General features: G+C 38.0%; 1 protein-coding gene across 1 annotated transcript in view; it reads left to right on the forward strand.

Moving 5' to 3' along the window:
- The window catches only part of pard3aa (par-3 family cell polarity regulator alpha, a), a 444,866-nt gene that overhangs the window by 325,949 nt on the left and 98,440 nt on the right, over nt 1-20,477 (forward strand). The window contains exon 20 of the mRNA XM_084398765.1: nt 13,970-14,098. Within this exon, the coding sequence (XP_084254891.1) occupies nt 13,970-14,098 (129 nt within the window). The remainder of the gene's footprint in view (nt 1-13,969; nt 14,099-20,477) is intronic.

Below are 20,477 nucleotides of genomic sequence, written 5' to 3' on the forward strand. Positions count from 1 at the left end.
CTGACATGTTACAAGACATTCAATCGAAGGTTAAAGTATGAGACTGGCTCAACAGAACTACATTGACAATCTCAACAACAACAAAACGTTCTTTAAAGACATTACATCAATCAGATCTCCTTTGGCTGATCTCCAGGAATAGATGGACTTCCATTTGAAGATCGTATTGCTGTTAGTGTGGTGGGATGTGTTTGGGTTAGGCACTTTCCCAAGACTTGCCAAGAGTTCTGACACAGCTAAGACAAGTTACATCACTTTTGATATCCATCACTTTGCAACAGATATAACATATCTTGAATGCATATGCAAGGATTTCCTCAAAGAGAGAATCTAGATTTAAACAGGGCTGCCGTCTTTTGGGGGAAAATATGAATTGGGCTGATGCGTCTTCTTAATGGGAGCTGGGACGGGATCATCATTTGTCTGTAATGAATATTGAAACACATGCCTTGGCCAGACTAACATTGTTCTACAAATCAAGGCTGCAACCATGGAAAGTAACTTTTCTCTGGAACTAAATTTGGGGTTCTGGCCAAAAGAGGATCTATTGCTACACAACCCTCCCCTGGCTCTACAGTCAGCTACCTTGAAGAAGGTACTGTTGGCTACAAGAATAGCCAAATTTTCCACTTGTTACCCATCGACGGATGATATCTGCTGACAATTTGGCAAGAGGCCACACACTTGGCACAAATACTGCTGACTGTTCTCTGTGAAGCCTTACCACCCGCCGCCAGACTCACAGAGCCACGGGTTTAAGAGAGAATAAAGATGAGGGCATCTGTTCCACAACTAAGAGTTTCAACAGCAAGAGTGACATGACACGAAGGGAGCCTTGCTTAGCCTCAGCACATGTCAGTAAACAGCGCTGGGAAGAAAGCGGGGGTTAGAGTAACATTCATTCTATCAAAAGGTTAAAAGAGCTCAAATGGCAGAACATGACAAACCTATCCCCCCAAGAAGACCTTCTATCACAGTGATAAGAAATGGACTTAAAGTTTCAGGTTAGGAGACGGTTTGTAAAGTAGGGTTGTCTGATCCTACTCCTGTATTTAGCTCTAACACGCTTGCTTGGAAGTTTCTAGTACTCCTGAATTTCTTGATTAGGTATGGTTAATTAGGATTGGAGCTAAACTGTGCTGGAATTTGCAGGATCCCTGCCTTAAAGGTTGTGACAGTCAAGGGGAAAACCAATGGTTCTTCAGGGTTTAAGGGAACACTTAGGGTTCAGTACAACCTAATGCAGTGCTTCCAAGAGTACACATTTGTTTGTATCTTCCTAATCAAGCACATGTGATTCAGCTCATCAGCTTGTTAGTAGAGACTCCAAGACTTGAAATAGATGGAGACATACAAAATTTGTACTGATGCCTGGAAAACACTGACTTTAGGCCATCCTAGACAACCACAAAATTAGTTAGCCTTCATACATTATAAGTTTGTTTGTTTGACTGGTTTAGTTTAGACAACTAAATGTGTAGTGTGTGATGTAATTTTGAGTAGAGTGGTCAATAACAGATTCTTAGTAATTAAAAGCATCTTTCTCACTATTTTACTTGTCCACATTTTATTTTGCTCTCTCTCTCTCTCTCTCTCTCTCTCTCTCTCTCTCTCTCTCTCTCTCTCTCTCTCTCTCTCTCTCTCTCTCTCTCTCACCATTTTTTAGTACCGTGTGTGATGAAAAATGATCAAAGAAAGAAACAATCTTTCACGTTGATGATTTGATACCAGAGTGGTATGTGTATAATTTCTTTCAAAGGAAGGCAATTGCGATCAAATTCACCATTCAGTCTCTCCTGTCAAATACATGTTTTCGATTCTGTGATAAATGACAGATTCCTTTCCGTTTTCCCTGCTCTGTTCTGTTGTTCACTGTGTAATGATGTCTTAAGTGGTAGTTGTTCAACTCGTTTGTCTTCAGGAGGTTGTAATTGGGCATTCCTTTGGCACTAGGGAGACAATGTAAAGAACGGGCTGGAAAGTACAAGACAGAAGTGAGGATTTTTAAAAAAAAGAAAGACCCTGATGGTTCGGTGATTGTACAAGGTTGTATGAAGGGGAGAAAACAGCATGCATGCAATCGATCACTACTGTGCTACTACAGCTTTTCTTTGTTCATATCAACGGTTTTGCTGTTGCTGGTTTTGTGTGCTCATATGCTCTAAATTTACATATAATTGTACAACACATATTTCATAGGCACAAAATGTTGTTTCATAGTTGCATGGTGAGAAACTGGCTGTGTTTTTAGAGGCACAGGCATGGTCTATCATTAAAATGTGATTTAGAGGTAAGCAAACCTTCCTTCAACTGTCTTGCCCTGAGGCCGTGTGTGTGTGTGTGTGTGTGTGTGTGTGTGTGTGTGTGTGTGTGTGTGTGTGTGTGTGTGATCAGACTGTCCCATTGAGTATGCATTGTGAGGTGGCATATCTAGGTCACACACACTGGCACATTACTCCTGTGGGAGCTTCTGTCTTGTGTTCATGTCATGGATTGCCTCCGCTTTCTGAGGTCACACAGACAGTATTGTACATGTTGTATAGGGTGATACTATGATCTCACCCAATTAACACATTTATCTTTTCTTTTTCTTTTTTCTAGAGACACACAAACATATACACACTCTTTCCCAACACAAAATGCCTGTACTCTTATACTTGACTAACAATAGATACACCAATAGGTACAATATTTTGCTCGGTTAATCCTTAAACATTTATGCTTAAGTGATAATACTGAACCAAAGTAGATTTTTCCATGTTATGCTTGGGGTTAAAAAAGAGCAATTGTAAAGTGGAATACTTGTTATTATCAGCTGATCTTAAACACACACAGATTGCTCATGATGATAAATAGAGAACATTAAACTGTTATCTTTTGCCCCATTTCTTGCAAGCACAGGCATGTGTGAAATATGTGAAATATGTAAAATATGAAGCAGTTGTCAGGACAGAGTTACAGAGTTGAGACCCCAGATGAGAGAGATGGGTGGGGGGTGCCTTATGATATATTAAAATCATCTTCTGTGACTGTTCTGCAACTATATGCAGTCCAAACTTTGGACCTAATGACCACAGAGTAGCTGACAGTGCCAGTGTGGTTCCATCCATGACGTTCAACTTAACGCAAGTTTCCATGTTTGATCACTTTTGCTCTTTGCTTAGACAGTTTGAATCTCATATGCTCACTGACATATTAATTATTACACTATCTGCAAAGCAGCACCCCATTGAATTCCTCTCACCATGTCTTGGTCTTCTTAGTTTTCTCCAACTATTTCAGCTTGAACATTCATACATACTTGAATGTGCAGCTTGAAATGCTGAATTAGTTGTTTTTGTTTTGTTTTGTGAGACTTTAGTGTGATTGGTCTTTCTTGCATTTATTTAGATACTGAATTGTGATTGATTTTTGTTTTTCTTGCATTTATTTAACCACCGTTCTCTTGAATACATGATTCTGATCAGTCGGTCGTGGCATTCTGTAGTCAAGTGTTGTTGTCCACAAAGACCACAAAACTCTATATTTGACTGGCACCAAATGTCCTGTAAAGCTGAATATGTTTCATGGCTCTCTCGTTTTGCTGCCTTGCAAGCAATGGCGTTTCCTTCTGGAAATGCGAGTCTAATTCTGTTCTCCTTGGGATTGTTTTGTCACCAATATCGCTTCAATTTAATTTGCCTCTTGGGAGCCCTGTTAAATATATTTATGTACATACGCATTTACACATACACAGAGAATGTGCAAAATAACTTTTCGATTGAAATCTCCCTCCGGATTCCAGCAGTAATATCATAAACATATACAAATACAGTTAGGAGGACACTCACTGTAACCCTGTGCAACAAGATTTAAATGTGCGTATTTTGTTTTAATTTAGACCACATAAATAATGATGCTTGGATGCACCATTCATGCACCATTTTTTATTTTATTTTCTTACTTCATGAGGAATGACCCAACTGATCCAAAGTCTTCATCAAGCCTAAATCTTGCTTTAAAGTGTGCCACGGAGTCGCCGCAAGACTGGAATATCTTCATTTGTCGGTAAAAAGTGCCATCGTTTTTGCACCTTCTCCAAAGCTGGGTTTGACAGGGGAATGGCAGTGTGGCGTTGGAGGTCAGGGATAATGAGGTCCGCAGGGATCGGCTTAATCGTTGAGCTTTGGCACATAACATCGGCATAAACAACAGAGATTGTCGTCCGGGCAACGGCGACGGTGTAGCGACTCGGGCATATAATAATGATGTTCCCATTAACATCGGCTAAGCACTAAAGGCAGGGGAAATTTGGAGAGGCACTTGATGCTCCTGCACTTTCCCTCATTCGTTTTGTCTCTCTCTTCCTAATTAGATATTACCAGCCGTCTTTCATTGCTGGCTGTGATTTCTGCCTCCCTTTGCCCTTGAGTGAACAACCTCGACTTGCCACTAGAACACAAGAGGAACAGGAAGAGTGAACAGATCCAGCTTTCTCTTCTTCTCCACCCTAACAAGAAGATATTAAAATTACATGTGGCTGGCTGGGGCCTTGCCTGAGGAGCAGTACGGCTCTGGCTTTTGCACTAAAGGGCCATTTAAAATGGAAGGTGCACCAGAGAGAATGAAGGTCCATGTGGCAAGGTTGTATTTTCTGTAGTGCCTATATTTCTGGACCATTTCCAGAAAGCACATATCTAGGTGAATGTCATGTGTGAAATAGAACCTAATGAGAATTGCCTCAGAAAATAATAGGAATGTAAAAAATATATGTAAAATGCATTATGTTAATGAAAATATGAACTTAAATGTGGTTGGGGTATCTATTATTTTACTCCCACTGCTGTCCTCCATCCTGTTAAAAAAAATATTTTTCTTAAGCTAGTTAACTTATGTTGCCTCATTCATGTGTTCAGCGCCACCTCCAGGAGCCATGAAGTAGTGACGCTGGGAGCAGGGAAATCTATTTAGAGCACCTATTAAGTATGTTATAAATACAAATATCGATATTTGGCACCAGCATATAGATTCTCGTATCGCAGGGAGAAGGACAACGATATATCGTCCTATCGATATTTTGTACCTATATGTTTTTCATGTACATTCTATATCATGTACATTCTTTACTGCTGTTCCTGCCCCGTATCGCTGCTTGCAGCTATATTTATTATTATTTTTTATTATTTATTATTATTTACTTTTCCCATTTTTCCCCTTTTTTGTGGCAAATTGTCACTTGGATATGTCATCATAGATATTGTAGTTGGAAGGAATGTTAGTCTTGAAATGATCTCGCTTCACTCTCTCAGATTGATAGTGATGGTTCATTTCTTCATCGCAGCTCTGTTGTGATTATAGAGAGGCTCATTATACTGAACTGACTCCGTTTGGTCTGACCCTACTGCACTTTGTCTACTCAACGGATCTGGTCATCTAATGCAGTAGCTGCATAAAGCAAGTCTTGAAGTGTTTGTGAACTCAACTCTTGTCAGTCTTACCTCTGAGCATTACCTCGTTTCATCCATTAATGTCTCCAAATTGGCCTTTATCACAAACCAATATCCCGTTGTTTAGAGCATCAGGGTTAAGGTCTATCTGTCCGTCTACAACTGTATCATCAGACCTCTCGTCTTTTAGACACAGTAATGTCAGTCTCCTGGAGCCATGTAGTGCATTACTGTTCTGTAAATCAATACAGCTTGAGGTATTAGAATATAAACCATCGCACTGACAACAGTGAGTGGACAAACATGTATCAAATATGAAACTAGTTAAATAAAGCTTCGCCAATACTGGTCAAATCATTTGTTTAGAAATGTATTATTTTTAGGGCTGACAAGTTCAAGCTTGAATTGCTCTGTTTTTAGGAAAGCGGTTACATTTAGGGATGGACCTTCATTCTTACTTTATCGAAAAAATGTGTGCGATTCACGTACAAATTCATACGAAATCATCACCGCATAAAATAGTTGAAATTAGAAAATGTGCATATGTTATGCCACTTTTTTGTCTTTTTGATTGTATTTACGTACAGTGTTTAGATTTTTTAAAATAATTACTGGTTTTTAATAAACTAATGTAAATAAAATAAATGATTTAAAAAATAAGAAAATTAGCTATTATTTTACTTTCTGTTTCTTTAATAATAAAGAATAATTTCAATAAAATACATTAATTAATTACCTAAATATGTATCGTTTTGCAATTTTTTTCTAAATAAATAAATAATTGTAAATAATTAATCACACTATAAAGATGCATTAGCTTGCTGTTTTTTTTTTTTAAGTATATTAAATCAAATGCATGCTTTAAAATAAAATAATCACACTAAAAGAATGCATTAAAACTCTCAATTTAAGTGTTTTTAAATAAATAATTTAAAATAAATGAATTAATCACATTAAATTAATGCATTCAATTGTTTTTGGGGTTCACCCATGGTCCGCATTATCAAATGCATATTTGCAGATGAAAGGTCACAAACCTTTACCCTTTGATAAACAACAACAAAACTCATTTCATCACATGACACATTGTTTTGGGAATGCAATACATAAAATATTTTGCGTTAGACACGGGCGCCCCATGTCACGTCTCTGTAGTGTAAACAGCCATTGTAATGTATTGCTTTGTGTGGTGAAATGTTAGATTTGACAGCACTGGTGACAGAGATGAAGGGGGTGATTGAGGAGATGGCATTATTCAGCTGAAGACGGGGGCTGTTGAGTATAATAGCATGGTCCTTCGGGTAAACTAGCGTTTTGTTGAGCATTAAAGCTCGATTGCCTCCTACAGTGACAGCTGCGGTTACTCCTGTACGGCGCCTTGATTGAGTCAAATCTGGGATTCTGTGCTGAAGGAGTAATTGGAGTATGTGTGTATGCATGGTCCTTTGTCTAAGCTTGTGGGAACCAAAATAACCCATAATAAAAATAAATACATAAATAAATAACTGTCCAAGACCCATACTCATGGTCCCAGTGTAGAAAATAGCTACGTAAAGGGGGAAAAGTGGATAGGTTCAGAAAAGAATAGTAGAATATTGTGCAGAATGTAGCAGATTGCTGTGAGAAACATACTGTATATGATTGTAGTTTGTGTGTTATTTTAAGAAAAATGCAAACGCTATCAATGCTAAAGATTGTCCAGTTATCATCTTGAAAATAAGTGCTATTCTTTGCCTTTAGTTTTGTGTAAAAAAATATCTAAACTATTCAATCAGATAGTGAGACAAGCAGATACATTTGCATAGTGTGCAAAAAAAAAACCCAGTATGAATGATATAATATGTTATTCTGAACATGGTAAAAAAAAAAACATGGTCATGCTTCTCATATAAGAAATACCAGAAGCTTTAGGGGAAGGGTGTAGCAATTATAATTTGTTTCGTTTAAACTGCAGAAGTGTATGGGAGGTCCCTGCCTGATCTGAAAACAAATGTGTGTGTGTGTCAGTGTGTGTCTGGCCGTGGCTGGTGTGTGTGTGTGTGAGGTTGAGTGTGTGTTTTGAAGCCGGCAGGTGTTTAGCTGCTCATTACTCATGGCTGTCAGAGGAGCATAGGGGAGAGATGCTTAGTGATGGCCCATTAAACTGTACTTTTGTGCTCTGGAAACTGGAGAGCACACTTTATGATGAAGTCAGTGGCGGTGTGTGTGAATGGCATACAAAAAACACTATCTCAGGTTAGGGTGAATTTATGTTATTTTTTTAGATATGTTATGCTAGATAACACTAACTAAAAGGTAGCAGGGTTTTGTTATATACATGTTTTTGGAACATGGTAGTACCATGATTTTGGGAAATATACCATGCTAAGGTGTTCTGGGTGGTTGCTAGGACATTGCTGTGTGGTTGTTGGTTGCTAAGGTGTTGTGGATTGTTGCTAGAACATTGCTATGTAGATGCTAAGGGGTTCTGGTTTGTTGCCAGGGCGTTGCTATGTTGTTGCAGGGTGGTTTCTAGGGCATTGCTATATGGTTGCTGTTGTGTTCTGGAAGGTTGCTAAACAATGTTTAGATGGTTGATAAGGTGTTCTGGTTGGTTTCCAGGGTGTTACTATGTTGTTTTTAAGGTGTTCTGGGTAGTTGCCAGGGCATATGTGTTTGCCAAGGTGTTCTGGATTGTTGCTAGGACATTTTTAGATGGTTGCTAAGGTTTTCTGGGTGGTTGCTAGGACAATATATGTGATTGTTAATGTGCTCTGGATGTTTGATTCAGTATAGATGGTTGCTAAGGTGTTGTGGGTTATTGCTATGACATTGCTATGTAGATGAAAAGTGTTCTGGGTGGTTGCCAGAGCGTTGCTATGTGGTTGCTGGGTGGTTACTAGGGCATTGCTATGTGGTTGCTTTTGTGTTTTGGATGGTTGCTAAGACATTGTTAGATGGTAGATAAGGTGTTCTGTGTGAATGCTTTTCTGGATGGTTGCTTGGACACTTTTAGATGGTTGCTAAGGAGTTTTGGGTGGTTTCCAAACAATTGCTACACTATGTAGATGCTAAGGTCTTCTGATTGGTTGCCAGGGCTTTGTTATATTTTTGCTAATATGAACTGGGTGTTTGCTAGGACATTTTTAGATCATTGCTAAGGTGGTTGTTAGGACATTGCTATGTGGATGTGATGGTGTTCTGGGTGGCTACCAAGTCATTGTCATATGGTTGCTAAGGTGTTAGGTGGTTGCCAGGGCATTGCTATGTGGTTGCTAATGTATTCTAGGTGGTTGGTAGGGCATTTATAGATGGTTGCTAATGTGTTCTGGGTGATTGCCAGGAATTTGATATGTGGTTGCTAAGGTGGCTGCCAGGCCATTCCTATGTGGTTGCTAAGGTGTTTTGGGTGGTTGCTAGGAGAATGCTGTGTGGATGCTAAAGTGTTCTGGGTTGCCAGATCATTGCTATATAGTTGCCAAGGTGTTCTGGGTGGTTGTTAGGACTTTGTAACTGTGTACAATTGTCTTAGATTTGTCACTGTATCTTTGATACATCGAATCCTCTGTATCACTAACACAAAACCATGTGCAATTGGATGGTGTGAGTAAGCGGTAATCTGACCCAGAGGGCCTGAGCAAACAGCTTTAAAACTTCTCGACAAATAGACTGTTCACCTACTGCTGAGTCCAGATCCAGCTCCATCAGACCGCAGTTATTACTGGTGACATTGACTCTGACCCGCTGAAGCTCTGCCAGCCGCTCAGCAGCACACAGCCCAGCCAAAACCAATAGCTCTGATTCAAGCTCATTCAGCTGAAGAACAAAAGGACAAAGAACATTGTCTTCATGTATGGCTGTCTATTGTGCTGTCTCTGATTCGTTTACCACTTAATTATGTCGGTGCCATTCAGCTTGTTCTGTTTCTGTGTAGTATAGACAGGAAAATACTGTTGAAGCTATTAGGCATTGTTCAGATCATTTGCCTTGGCCGAGTTGTGTCAAGGCCGGACCTGTTTGTAAAAGCTACTGATGGCCATGCACTGCAAAAACGTTTTCTGACTACGCAGACTTGTCATGTAAGAGTGTTTCAAAATTGGGTCCTTTTAGTGGTCTCAGAATTTTAGCAGGACTTACAAAATATGTAAAGCCAACAACCAAACTCGACTCTAAAGCAAACCAAACAAAGACCGTCTCAGTAGACGGTAGAGCTGCACGATTAATCGTTAAAAAGATCGTGATCTCGATTCAAACACACACGCGATCTCATGTGTCTCATGTGATCCCGTGTTACAAATATTCCTATTATCACAGAAGTACTGGGATAAAAGTTCATAGTTCGGATATAAACACTATGGTAGCGATTAAAATAGAGTGAATCACCTTTTGAAAGTGACATAGTGCTTCAAATAACTATTGTATTGATTACATCGCTACGTCACCAGGTGGCGACACGTGACTTAAAAAATGTATTCGTCATTGAATCATTCATTCAAGAGGTTTGTTCAAAGATTCGTTCATCCAGTAATGAAACCAGCGAAGCATTTATGAGTCATTGAATCATTCACAAAAACTGTTCAGACTAATTAAACATTTGAAATAGACTGCAGCAATTAACATTTTATCAGAACCTCTTGTAAATTGCGTTATTGTGTTTAGTTGTCTGTTCAGAATCATGGGAGAATCGCGATCTGTTTGAAACGATAATAATTGACCTATGGCTAAGCCACGCCCCCTCCACTCACTCGGACAAACCGTCAACATTCGGTGGCAGGCGCTGTGGCAGCTGTCACAGTAGGAGACATTTCACAGGAGGCAATTGATGATTTTTGGAGACAGAAAGATTATATATCATCTCGAAGTCACCAAAAAGGCCTTAACTATGCATTGGAGGGTTATATTAATAACTTTATTGTTGAGAAGGTCGATGAAAAGCTTCAGATCCAGGCAAAAATGTACATGTCACAGTGTAAACGTGATCTCGTTGCCATCACCATCTCAGACAACAAGATAGAGGATCAGCATTGTTCATGCACTGCAGGGTAAGAAGTGTGATTTACTTTCAATTTATTAATGTATTATTATTACTTTCAATTTATTAATCTAACTTGACGTGACTTGTAAAATATTCTATGGTAATTGCTACTAGCTTATTTTTTTATCTAAATCTAGCTTAAAGCTCCGTATTAGCATAGCTAGATTTTTCTTTTAGTTGGTGTTGTGGTCTACCGCATAACTTAATCCAGAGCAGACACTTATCTCGGTTGAGATGTGGCTTGGGAAAGGGTAAAAAATACACACTGTCGACCAGCCTCTCGGGATACCTAGTGTCGGAGTTGCATGTAACCCATACACACCGTTTGACCATTTTAAACTTAAAATGGCAAGAAAAAAACATATAAAAACGAATGAAAACTGACTAACTGCAATGCATTTCAATGGACGTGGAAGCAGAGAATGTCCAAGTGTATTGGGTTAGCTATGCGCACTGTGATTGGCTCATCGCGTTTGGGGGCGTGGCTTAGCCATAGGTCAGTTGGGATTCTCAATTTGTCCAGAATCGTGCAGCTCAAGTAGGTGATCTGAATATGATTAATTTGATTATGTATATACTTTTGTCATATTTATTAATATTTTGAATTAGCTATTATTACATTTAATTATTTTATTTTTTGGGGTTTTAGTAATTTTATGTGCTTTTGTCATTTTTCATTAGCCCATAAAATTGCCGTTTTGTTACAATTTATTTGATAAAATTCACTTTTAGAAGACATACACATTAAAATGCACAATATTTATCCTCTGGGAAAACCAACCAAAAATATGTACATCTTGTCTTGCGCATATCCAAATTTTCCATTTTCAATTCATAATTTAATTATTGAATTATCATATCCAAATTTGAGAATGCCCCTCCCCCCTAGTATCACCTGTCACCGACTAGCAAATATTGTACAATTCTTGGGGTTTTTAATAAGAGATTCTTGTAAAGATGATTGATTGTGAAAACAAACACTCAATGTGAGGTCTAGGGATCATGCCAGAGTGCATTAGTTTTGATGTTTAACAAAATGAAAGATTTGAACTGGGAGAGAAGGTCCAATCCCTCAGTTCACAGTCTGCGCATCAACTCAAAACAGTCATGCTGTTCATTACAAAGTCTCTGTAGTTTCAGTCTCCATTTGTTAATGACAATTACGCTTAAAGCCTCAGGCATTGTAGAGATACCGTGGTAACTCCCCAGGGATGGTTTGGAAGTACAGCCGTGGTCCATTTCATCTGCAAAAAGACGTTGACCCCCAAAGGAGTTTTACTGTAAGGGTAAGAGAATTTGCATTTATTTTAGTCCACAATGCTTTGAAAGAGCCATTAAGTCACTTTTGACCTTACTTGTTTGTGTGCCGTCGAGCTTAGAAGTTTGAAATAGTCTCATCGATTAGCCTCCAAAATCCTCACTGCCCTCTCGGCATATCTCTCCACGTGCCATTTTAAGAGAGGGATGGGCTGCGGAGAAAGACATGGTGAAAAGGAAGATTATTTAAGGAGAGTTAATGAAAAAGTCCTTGAGATGTACGGTGGGTTGTCAGCGAGAGCTGTGATAGATTGAGCCTCGCTGTTATTAGCATGCGTGCGGCAGACTTTTACGCCTAGACCCGGGCCATTTGTTGATTAATTAATCAGGTAATGTACAGTATCGGAGGGAAAAACGTGGAAAGTTTGGCCGATGTAACCAAAAGAGAATATCTCCCGCAATCCCGTGCTGGATCCAGGAGTCGTTTGAGAAATGTGCCTGTGTGAAGTAGAACAATAAACATATTTGGGGAAAGGGGTTTCCCATTTCATGAATAAATTCAATCCAGAGGCCCAAAATCAACCCGGTCTGAGGTAATTCTGTTGAGTTTAGGGGGGAAATGTGTTCTTGGGGTCTCCAGTGAACCTTGGCAAGCGAGTTAAGAATATAAACATGGGGTTACGGTGGTTAGTATGCTGTAGAAATCAGATTGATGGCTTGTGCCATCACGCTTTCATTCACTGACTACTGAAGAGAGTTTTTGTTTGGTAATACAATTTTCAAAATCAATGTGCATGCAACATTTCAATGGAGGCGTCACGAGAAAGCAACTTAGTCAATGACAATAATTACTTTCATTGAATGGAAATGTACTTTTATTGGATGCACTTATTCATATTGTCGCCCCACGGATTTGTACACTCTCCGTTATTGTACATTTGATTATCGCCCGCGGTAAATTCTATTTAAGGCCCACACACAAAACTGTCCAAGAATTATTGTGATATTGGAAACGCATGTTGCGAGTCTTTGCTTTGACTGGAAGACTGACCACAATCTGTACTTCCTCACGCCTTCCCTCGAGCCAAAGCTACTCGTGTGCAGGAAATGACATCACTCAGAAGCACAGTATTTTGAGACGTTGTCCTCATGCCTTGGAGCCCTTTTGAATCCCAAAGGGAAAGGGTTGATAACCACACGCTGTTGTTCCATTGACTGGGAAGCATGTCTGTACCGCATCCCGTCCAAAGGCAGGACAAGTGTAGCCATTTAAGATTTCAATCAGGAAGGGACAAAGGTTGAGGAAGTTAGTCGGATAATGCCTTTGGGGAATGATAACTGTACAACATCTCAAAAGTGCTGTTTCCTGTTAATCCCTTGACAAAGTCAATGCTAAACAGGGTGATGTTGTCAGAATATTCCAAACTCAATAAAAGTTAAACTGACAGCATTTGTGGTATAAGGGAGTCACATTTGCCTTTGTACGATGAAGTTCCTCAGGCAAAATCAGATTCATGTTTGTTGATCTTTGAACATGTGAATTCGTCATGTTAACTTATATAAATCTGCCGAGTTTGCAAGTGACTCTGTTTCAAACATCACTACATTATTGACTATGGACCTTCTTTACTCACAAAATTGTGTTGAGGTTTCACTAATGTGAGCGCACCTTAATGTTCATTACCAAAGATAAAAAGACAATTTAACTCGCCCTTCGTTTTCATTAAAAAAAAAAAAGAAAAAAAAGAAGTGTTTTAATGGCCAATTGGATGTAATTTTAGACAGAAAATGTTAGTAAGTAGTTTTTCACATTAAAATCATGTTAACATGCACATTTGTTTATGTCTTGTGGCTATACTATTGAAACAGTGAGTATTTTAACTAGTGCTGTCAAATCGATTTATCGCATCTAACACACGTTTGTGTGTGTGTGTGTGTGTGTGTATATATATATTATATATATACACACACATAACAGTAGTGTTATTTAAGATACCTGCTCCTCTTTTTTTTAAGATAAGATAACACTGTTTATATTGCAGATTTATTGTGCAAAATGGAAGGAATGTGTTGAATCTAAAGTTGTCATACTTGGCCGTTCCTCTTTTTGATACGTCAAGTATTCTGACAGTTTAATTTCCTCTAGGTATCCCAGTGCTCTTATTGAAACGAGGGACAAAGAAAGAAAGGGTTTACTCCTTTAACCATCTTAAACACAAACAATCTAGAAGTCCGTCTCAATTCATCCCACACTCTGTCTCTGCCGCCACAGGTTTGGCAAAAACCGCAAAGACGAGAGGCAAGGAGACAAGATGGAGCGGAAGGGGTCCGGCAAGAGCAAGATGGAGGAAACTCAGGCCACTGAAGAGGAGATGCAGAGAATGAGACTAGAACAGGAGAGGTGAGCGTCTGCGTCCCGGTCCCCGTAAAAAGCCTCTCAATTAAACCTAACCACCGCTGCCCGGGAAATTAGCAAACTGTCTAATTAAGTAAATGGCGTCCAGGGAGGTAAAAGTTCTGGGAAAGCTCTTAGATGTCATTGGTGTAAACGGTCAAGAGCTTTTATAACGGTGCATTAAAATGATCACGTATGGATTGTTTGTTTCTTTTGTGCTCCTGAACGGAAGGAACCAGCCTGATAATGGAGGTTCGTTTGGGCCGTGGACTAAATGGAGGCCCTTAGAGAGAGGACTGAATGAAGGCGCTGTTGTTATTTTTGTTACAGCGTGAGACACATTTTCACTCATTTCACTTCCCTGTCTCTCAAATTATTATAGACGTGGTTTCTAGGCAGATGTTCTTTTCTCTCTCTCACACAAAGATGAGTAAAAGCAGAACAGTCATTTTAATTAGAAATTATAGAATATAATACAGTAGTGTTTTATATTATTATATTATTATATAATATTTAATTATTTATATATATATATATATATATCCATTGGGGATATTTTATCAAAATATGTGGAAAATATATATATATTTTTTTAATATGAGGGAAGAATAAAACACTAAACTTGGTTAAGGTATTTATCTTCCAAAATTATTTGGCAAAATATAAGCAAATTGTAAAAAAAAAGAAGTAATTAATACTTTTATTCAAATATGTGACCCTGGATCACGAGTCGCACGGGTATATCTGTGGCAATAGCCAACAATACATTGCATGGGTCAAAATTATAGATTTTTCTTTTATGCCAAAAATCATGAGGATATTAAGTAAAGATCATGTTCCATGAAGATATTTAGTAAATTTCCTACCGTAAATATATAAAACATTTATTTGTGTGAGTGAATGCAGCACAATCGCGACATTAATGCACAACCTTAAAGGAGATTTTCTCAATGTTTCGATTTTTTTGCACCCTCAGATTCCAGATCTTAAAATAGTTGTATCTCGACCAAATATTGTTTGGCCTATCATAACAAACCAGACATCAACGGAAAGCTTATTTATTCAGCTTTCAGATGATGTATAAATCTTAATTTCATAACATTGACCCATGTGACTGGTTTAGTGGTCCTAGGTCACATAAATGGTTTTCTTTTGACCTTTGTGTTTATTAGAGAATCCTGAAAATAAACTGTATCACTGTTTCCACAAAAATATGAAGCAACTGTTTTCAACATTGATAATAATCAGAAACGAGCATCAAATCATCATATCAGAATGATTTCTGAAGGATCATCTGACACTGACGACTGGAGTAATGATGCTGAAAATCACACGTTATAATATATTACACGTTAAAATATATTACAATTCAAATAGTTATTATTAAATCGTTATAATATTTTCATAATATTTCAAAATTTATTTTTGTATCTCTGACAGTTCACATGTACATGTATTTGTAGATATTGCCTATAAAATGATGTGTTTGGATCGGCCTTCACATTATACAGCCATAAAACAAATGCACTTTGTTGTCAAGCCTCTCTTGGCGATGCCACATAATTGAAACGGAACAATGGGCTCAATCCCATGTTCAGCGGAGGCATCGCTCAGGCCCTGCGATGACAATAAGCCTTCGTCCACTCAAAGGAACATCTGAAGTCTTGTCTCTGACGCTCTCCTCTATGGGCTCTGGGAATCGGGCCCAACACATTGCCAGCTCTACCCCAAAGACAGCAGGCTTTCCAGACCCCGATCTTATGTGTCGACCACCTGGAGCCCTTAGAAAACCCGGGAAAACCGGCAGAAACGTCGGGAGAGAAGTGTTGGCCGGCTGCGACGCGTTCGCTAACCCCTGCTCTTATTTACACTCATTTGTCTGGATTTGTTTTCCACATTTCCCACATTGCCCTTTTCAGTATTGTTTAGTTACTTTGCGCTGCTCTGTTTTTTTTTTTTTTTTAAGCTCTCTGTTATCTTTCTTTTTTTCCTTTCCGCACCTCTGTCATTGAGTTGATAGCAGGGAATCCTTAAGGGAAATCGCTCGGTTATAATAATAATCTGCCCGGCCGGCACATGGTGATGCGATATTCAAAGTCTCTCACCAGGGAAACTGACAGCTAGGAAAATCAATTACCTTATTTTTAGGGGTGTTATTACACGCCGTGCTACAGGTTAGACCGTCGTGTGTGTGAGTGTGTGTGTGTGTGTGAGTGTGCATACGCGCACGAGCAGGGGCTTTGATTGATTATACGAGGCACAGGGACAAGACCATTTCTACACACTTATGAAATTATAGATCAGGTGATAGGTGGCGCTGATGGCTATTGGAGGCGATGTTTCCAGCAGCGCTAAAACGAGCCACGGAGATCCGGGAAGAAGAGGAGCCAGAGCCAGCCTTCCCCTGACACGGCCGATCGTTAATTCCACCTGACATTTTGACAGGGGCTTTTAGTGATCCAGAAGGAGAAGGCAGCCCAAAGGTTGGCTAGATTAATTTTCATAACTCGCCACCATTAGCCTATCTATTTCTGGCGGGGAGGGCACCGCCTGCGTTTTAGCACACCTGACCCGCAAGGATGTTTATGGAATTCATCTTTGACTCGGAAGCGCTGGCTTTAGCGCATACACTGGCGTATTGGTGGATGACTTCATTCTCACAGAATCCGTTTCAGCTGTTATGGTCATAGAGATGTTAAAGGAAGAGTTCACACAAATATTTAATTTTGTCTGCCTCATATCATTCCAAAATTTGTGGGCCACAAGCACATTTATACTGATATTATACAGATATTTATACCCAGATTATACTGAGATCATTCAGCAGCAAAACTATTAAAATGGGCGAATGTCATATTGATTTATCACATAAAACATAAAAAATTGTGTTTATATAATATGTGTGTACTGTGTACATACAGTGTGTGTGTGTGTATATATATATATATATATACACACACACACACACATATATTTTTTTTTCTTTTTTTTTCAATAATTCTTATATTTAAAAAATATATATATATATATTTTAATTTACGAGAATTTGTCTTTAGTAATCAAAATATGCCCTGTAACGTCAAAAGGAATAAATATTTTTGATGTTTTACTTCCACTTCTGCTGGAAACTTAAGTGAATATGTATAGGTATATTTTTTGGAGTTGTGCAAAAATGTAGGTATATAGACACGTTTATCCATTGAGCCTATACATTGCCTATATGTTAAGAATTCGTATTTTGGAAAATTTCCATTTTCATGTGTGTGTACAGTTCTGTGTTTAACTAATTGTGTTCAGTAAGTATGTACAGTGGCCTCAAAAAGCATTTGAACTCTCAAGACATTTAAAAATGTTTGAATGCCATTACGCTAGATAACGAAATATCAAACCAAGTGGCATTTATTTGAATGACAAAAAGCACATGCACTCTTTTTACAGACAAAAATAGGTTTGAAATTATATATCACTCTCATAATGAAGACAAAAAGTGGAGACTTTATGGTCGTCAAACATTAGCGTAGGGTCGTTACACATAGTGAACCCGGGGCCCGGATGACCTCGAGGTGAATTGCAATGCATTTTTTTAAGAGTGGCTTTTTTGGGGCCCAGTGTATCACATATAGGAATAATATGAGAATAAAATATGCAAAACTGCTCAGAAGCAGCACTGGTGCTCGCAGACGTGATTTGGAGTTAAGTTGATGAAGTGTTGCCATCAGTGGCATTTGTTTTTGTCACAATCGAGTAAATTGTAAGCAGCTGCGAGCAACTACCAGCAATCCTTCGCTAGTCCTCCACAAACTGAATTTTCCATTCCTCATCAAGGGCTTGAACAGAGCCTGAAGCTCCAGTCTGCACGTCTGCAGGAACACGGTGACCATTATGGGGTCTTGTTTATGCCTGTTGCAGTCCTGTCCACCATATGTAAGTTGACTGAGCGGACCACCATGGCAGGACGCCATTTACAACATGTGTGTGTGTAGGCAACATAACCGGCTAAAGATATACCAGTGGCTTTCTTCCTCCTCTGTGTATTTACATTCGGCTGATCAGGCTTTGTACACACAGCAAAAATTGCCAGAGCAAACATTATGAGAACCTTCATGGTAAACTACTTCTCATCCAGCATTTATCATGGCTATTAGCTTATCTTCTCGGCTCCATTAGTGTTAATCAGTGGCTAGCACGGCTCTGGTTCTGCTCAGTCTTCCTGACGGCCTTTCCACTCTTCAGCAGAGCTTCCTCTGGATTGTGTTGGGTTCCTGATACCGTTTAATGCCCAGAGACACGGGGCTGTTATAATCAACAGCGGTTATCTCAACCAGCTTCCTCTTTTCTTCAGCCGGAAGCATGAACTTTGAGGGTTCGCTGGTTGTGGGGATTGAAAATAGCGTTTGAACGCACTTCATCGTCAGCTTTCCCAGCCAAAAGACCCACTAGAACAGTGTTTCACAACCTTTTTTTGTCATGTACCTCTAATACCCCAAGTCTTTATGGGCAAATCCTTGATTTTGTGTTAATTTTATCCCATATTCTGCTGAAACCATTCAGCACGGCAGTAATGCTATTAAAATGGACAAATATAGAATCTGTATTTTATAACTGCATTTCTTTTTTATATATATTGATTTGATTTGCTACAACACTTAATATATTGCACTGTTATGAGGGAGACAGAGGTAATGAGAGCAGTGCTAATTTAGTATTTTCATATATAGTATTTATTAATATTTTGAATAAGCTTATTCATTTTCATTTTTCATTTAAATTTAAGTTTTTGTAATTTTGTCATGTGATTGTCTTTTTTTCCCCATTATTTTGCAAATATTTAGTTTGATTAATTGTAGTACTTCAACTTCAACTTATTTTTAGTTAGTTGCCAAGCCAACATTTCTAATTTTTGTTTAATATTTTATTTTATTTTACACACACAATTTTATTTTATTTTATTTTATTTTATTTTATTTTATTTTATTTTATTTTATTTTATTTTATTTTATTTTATTTTATTTTATTTTATTTTATTTTATTTTATTTTACACACAATTTTTAGTAACTTATTTTTAGTTAGTTGCCAAGCCAACATTTCTAATTTTTGTTTAATATTTTATTTTATTTTATTTTATTTTAGTTAATTAAAAATATTTTTTTTAATTATTAAAAATGCTCTAAAGTTCATTAGAGAGCTCTAAAGAATATTTGTTTAATATTTTATTTTATTTTATTTTATTTTACACAATTTTTAATAGTTAAAGTTAACAATAGCAATACCGGTACAGAGCACTGATGTAGAAATGCACCTTTTTAGTAATGTCTTTATAAGTACAGATCATAAAATGTATTATTAATACAAATCATACAAATAATTAATACATAATTTTTTTTCTTTAATCGTTATTTACTAAATATCATAAATGTACAGTATATAATAAATTAATATAATATAATATAATATAATATAATACAATATAATATAATATATTATAATGCAATATAATATAATATAATATAATTATTATAATATAATAAATCATCAGCCTTTTTTTTTTTCTTTTTTTTTAAAATCCAAATCTTTCCTTATTTTTCCTTTCTGGATCCCTTTACATTTGTGTGAAGTTTTTCCTTTGTGTCCCTATGCTTGCCTTATTCATTCATTTAATTTATTTATTCATTCATTCAACTTGATTTATTAATTGATTTCCCATCACCGATTTTGCAACTCTTTCTCCATTAACTCTGCCTGGGATTGCCTTTTGCCTTCCATATATTTTCCAACATTTCATTTTTCGACGCATTAATGCGTGTTACTGGTAATCACGGCTGATCTTTCCCCTCGCATCGAGGCGGTAATTTTGTTACAAAATAATTAGTATTGTCGTTGTGCTTTGTCAACGAGCTCATTATGTCGCAGAGCCTTTTGTAACAGTTCACCGCTTGACTGGACCAATTACCCTCAAAGACAGATCACAGGACTGATCCTGGACCAGGCTATGTTCGTAATCACATCTATGTTCCTCTTGTGGAAGGACGCCGAGGACTGCATGACACGTGCTCTGCTGAAACTCGTTCTGTTCACTTGTTTCGGTGTATCGAATGCCGAGAAGGAATGTTAAAATACACACTCTCCATATGGTGAAGAAACACAGACGATATTGGCATGCTATCTTTATTTGCACTTAAAAACTACCAACGGAAGAGTGAGATCTGCCTCGCGGCCATCCATGTGAACGTCTCGTTCTCTCTCTAAACTGAATTAAACATTGTTAGACATATGGAGGGAGTGCTTTGGCTGTGTGTGTCTGGAATTTGGCGGTGTCGTAAGATAAACAGTGTGATTTATTCAGCGAGGAGAGGAAGGACTGCGGGCGGACCGGAGTGTGATCTC

The sequence above is a fragment of the Rutilus rutilus genome (assembly GCF_951802725.1).
Source record: "Rutilus rutilus genome assembly, chromosome: 24".
Lineage (NCBI taxonomy): Eukaryota > Metazoa > Chordata > Actinopteri > Cypriniformes > Leuciscidae > Rutilus > Rutilus rutilus.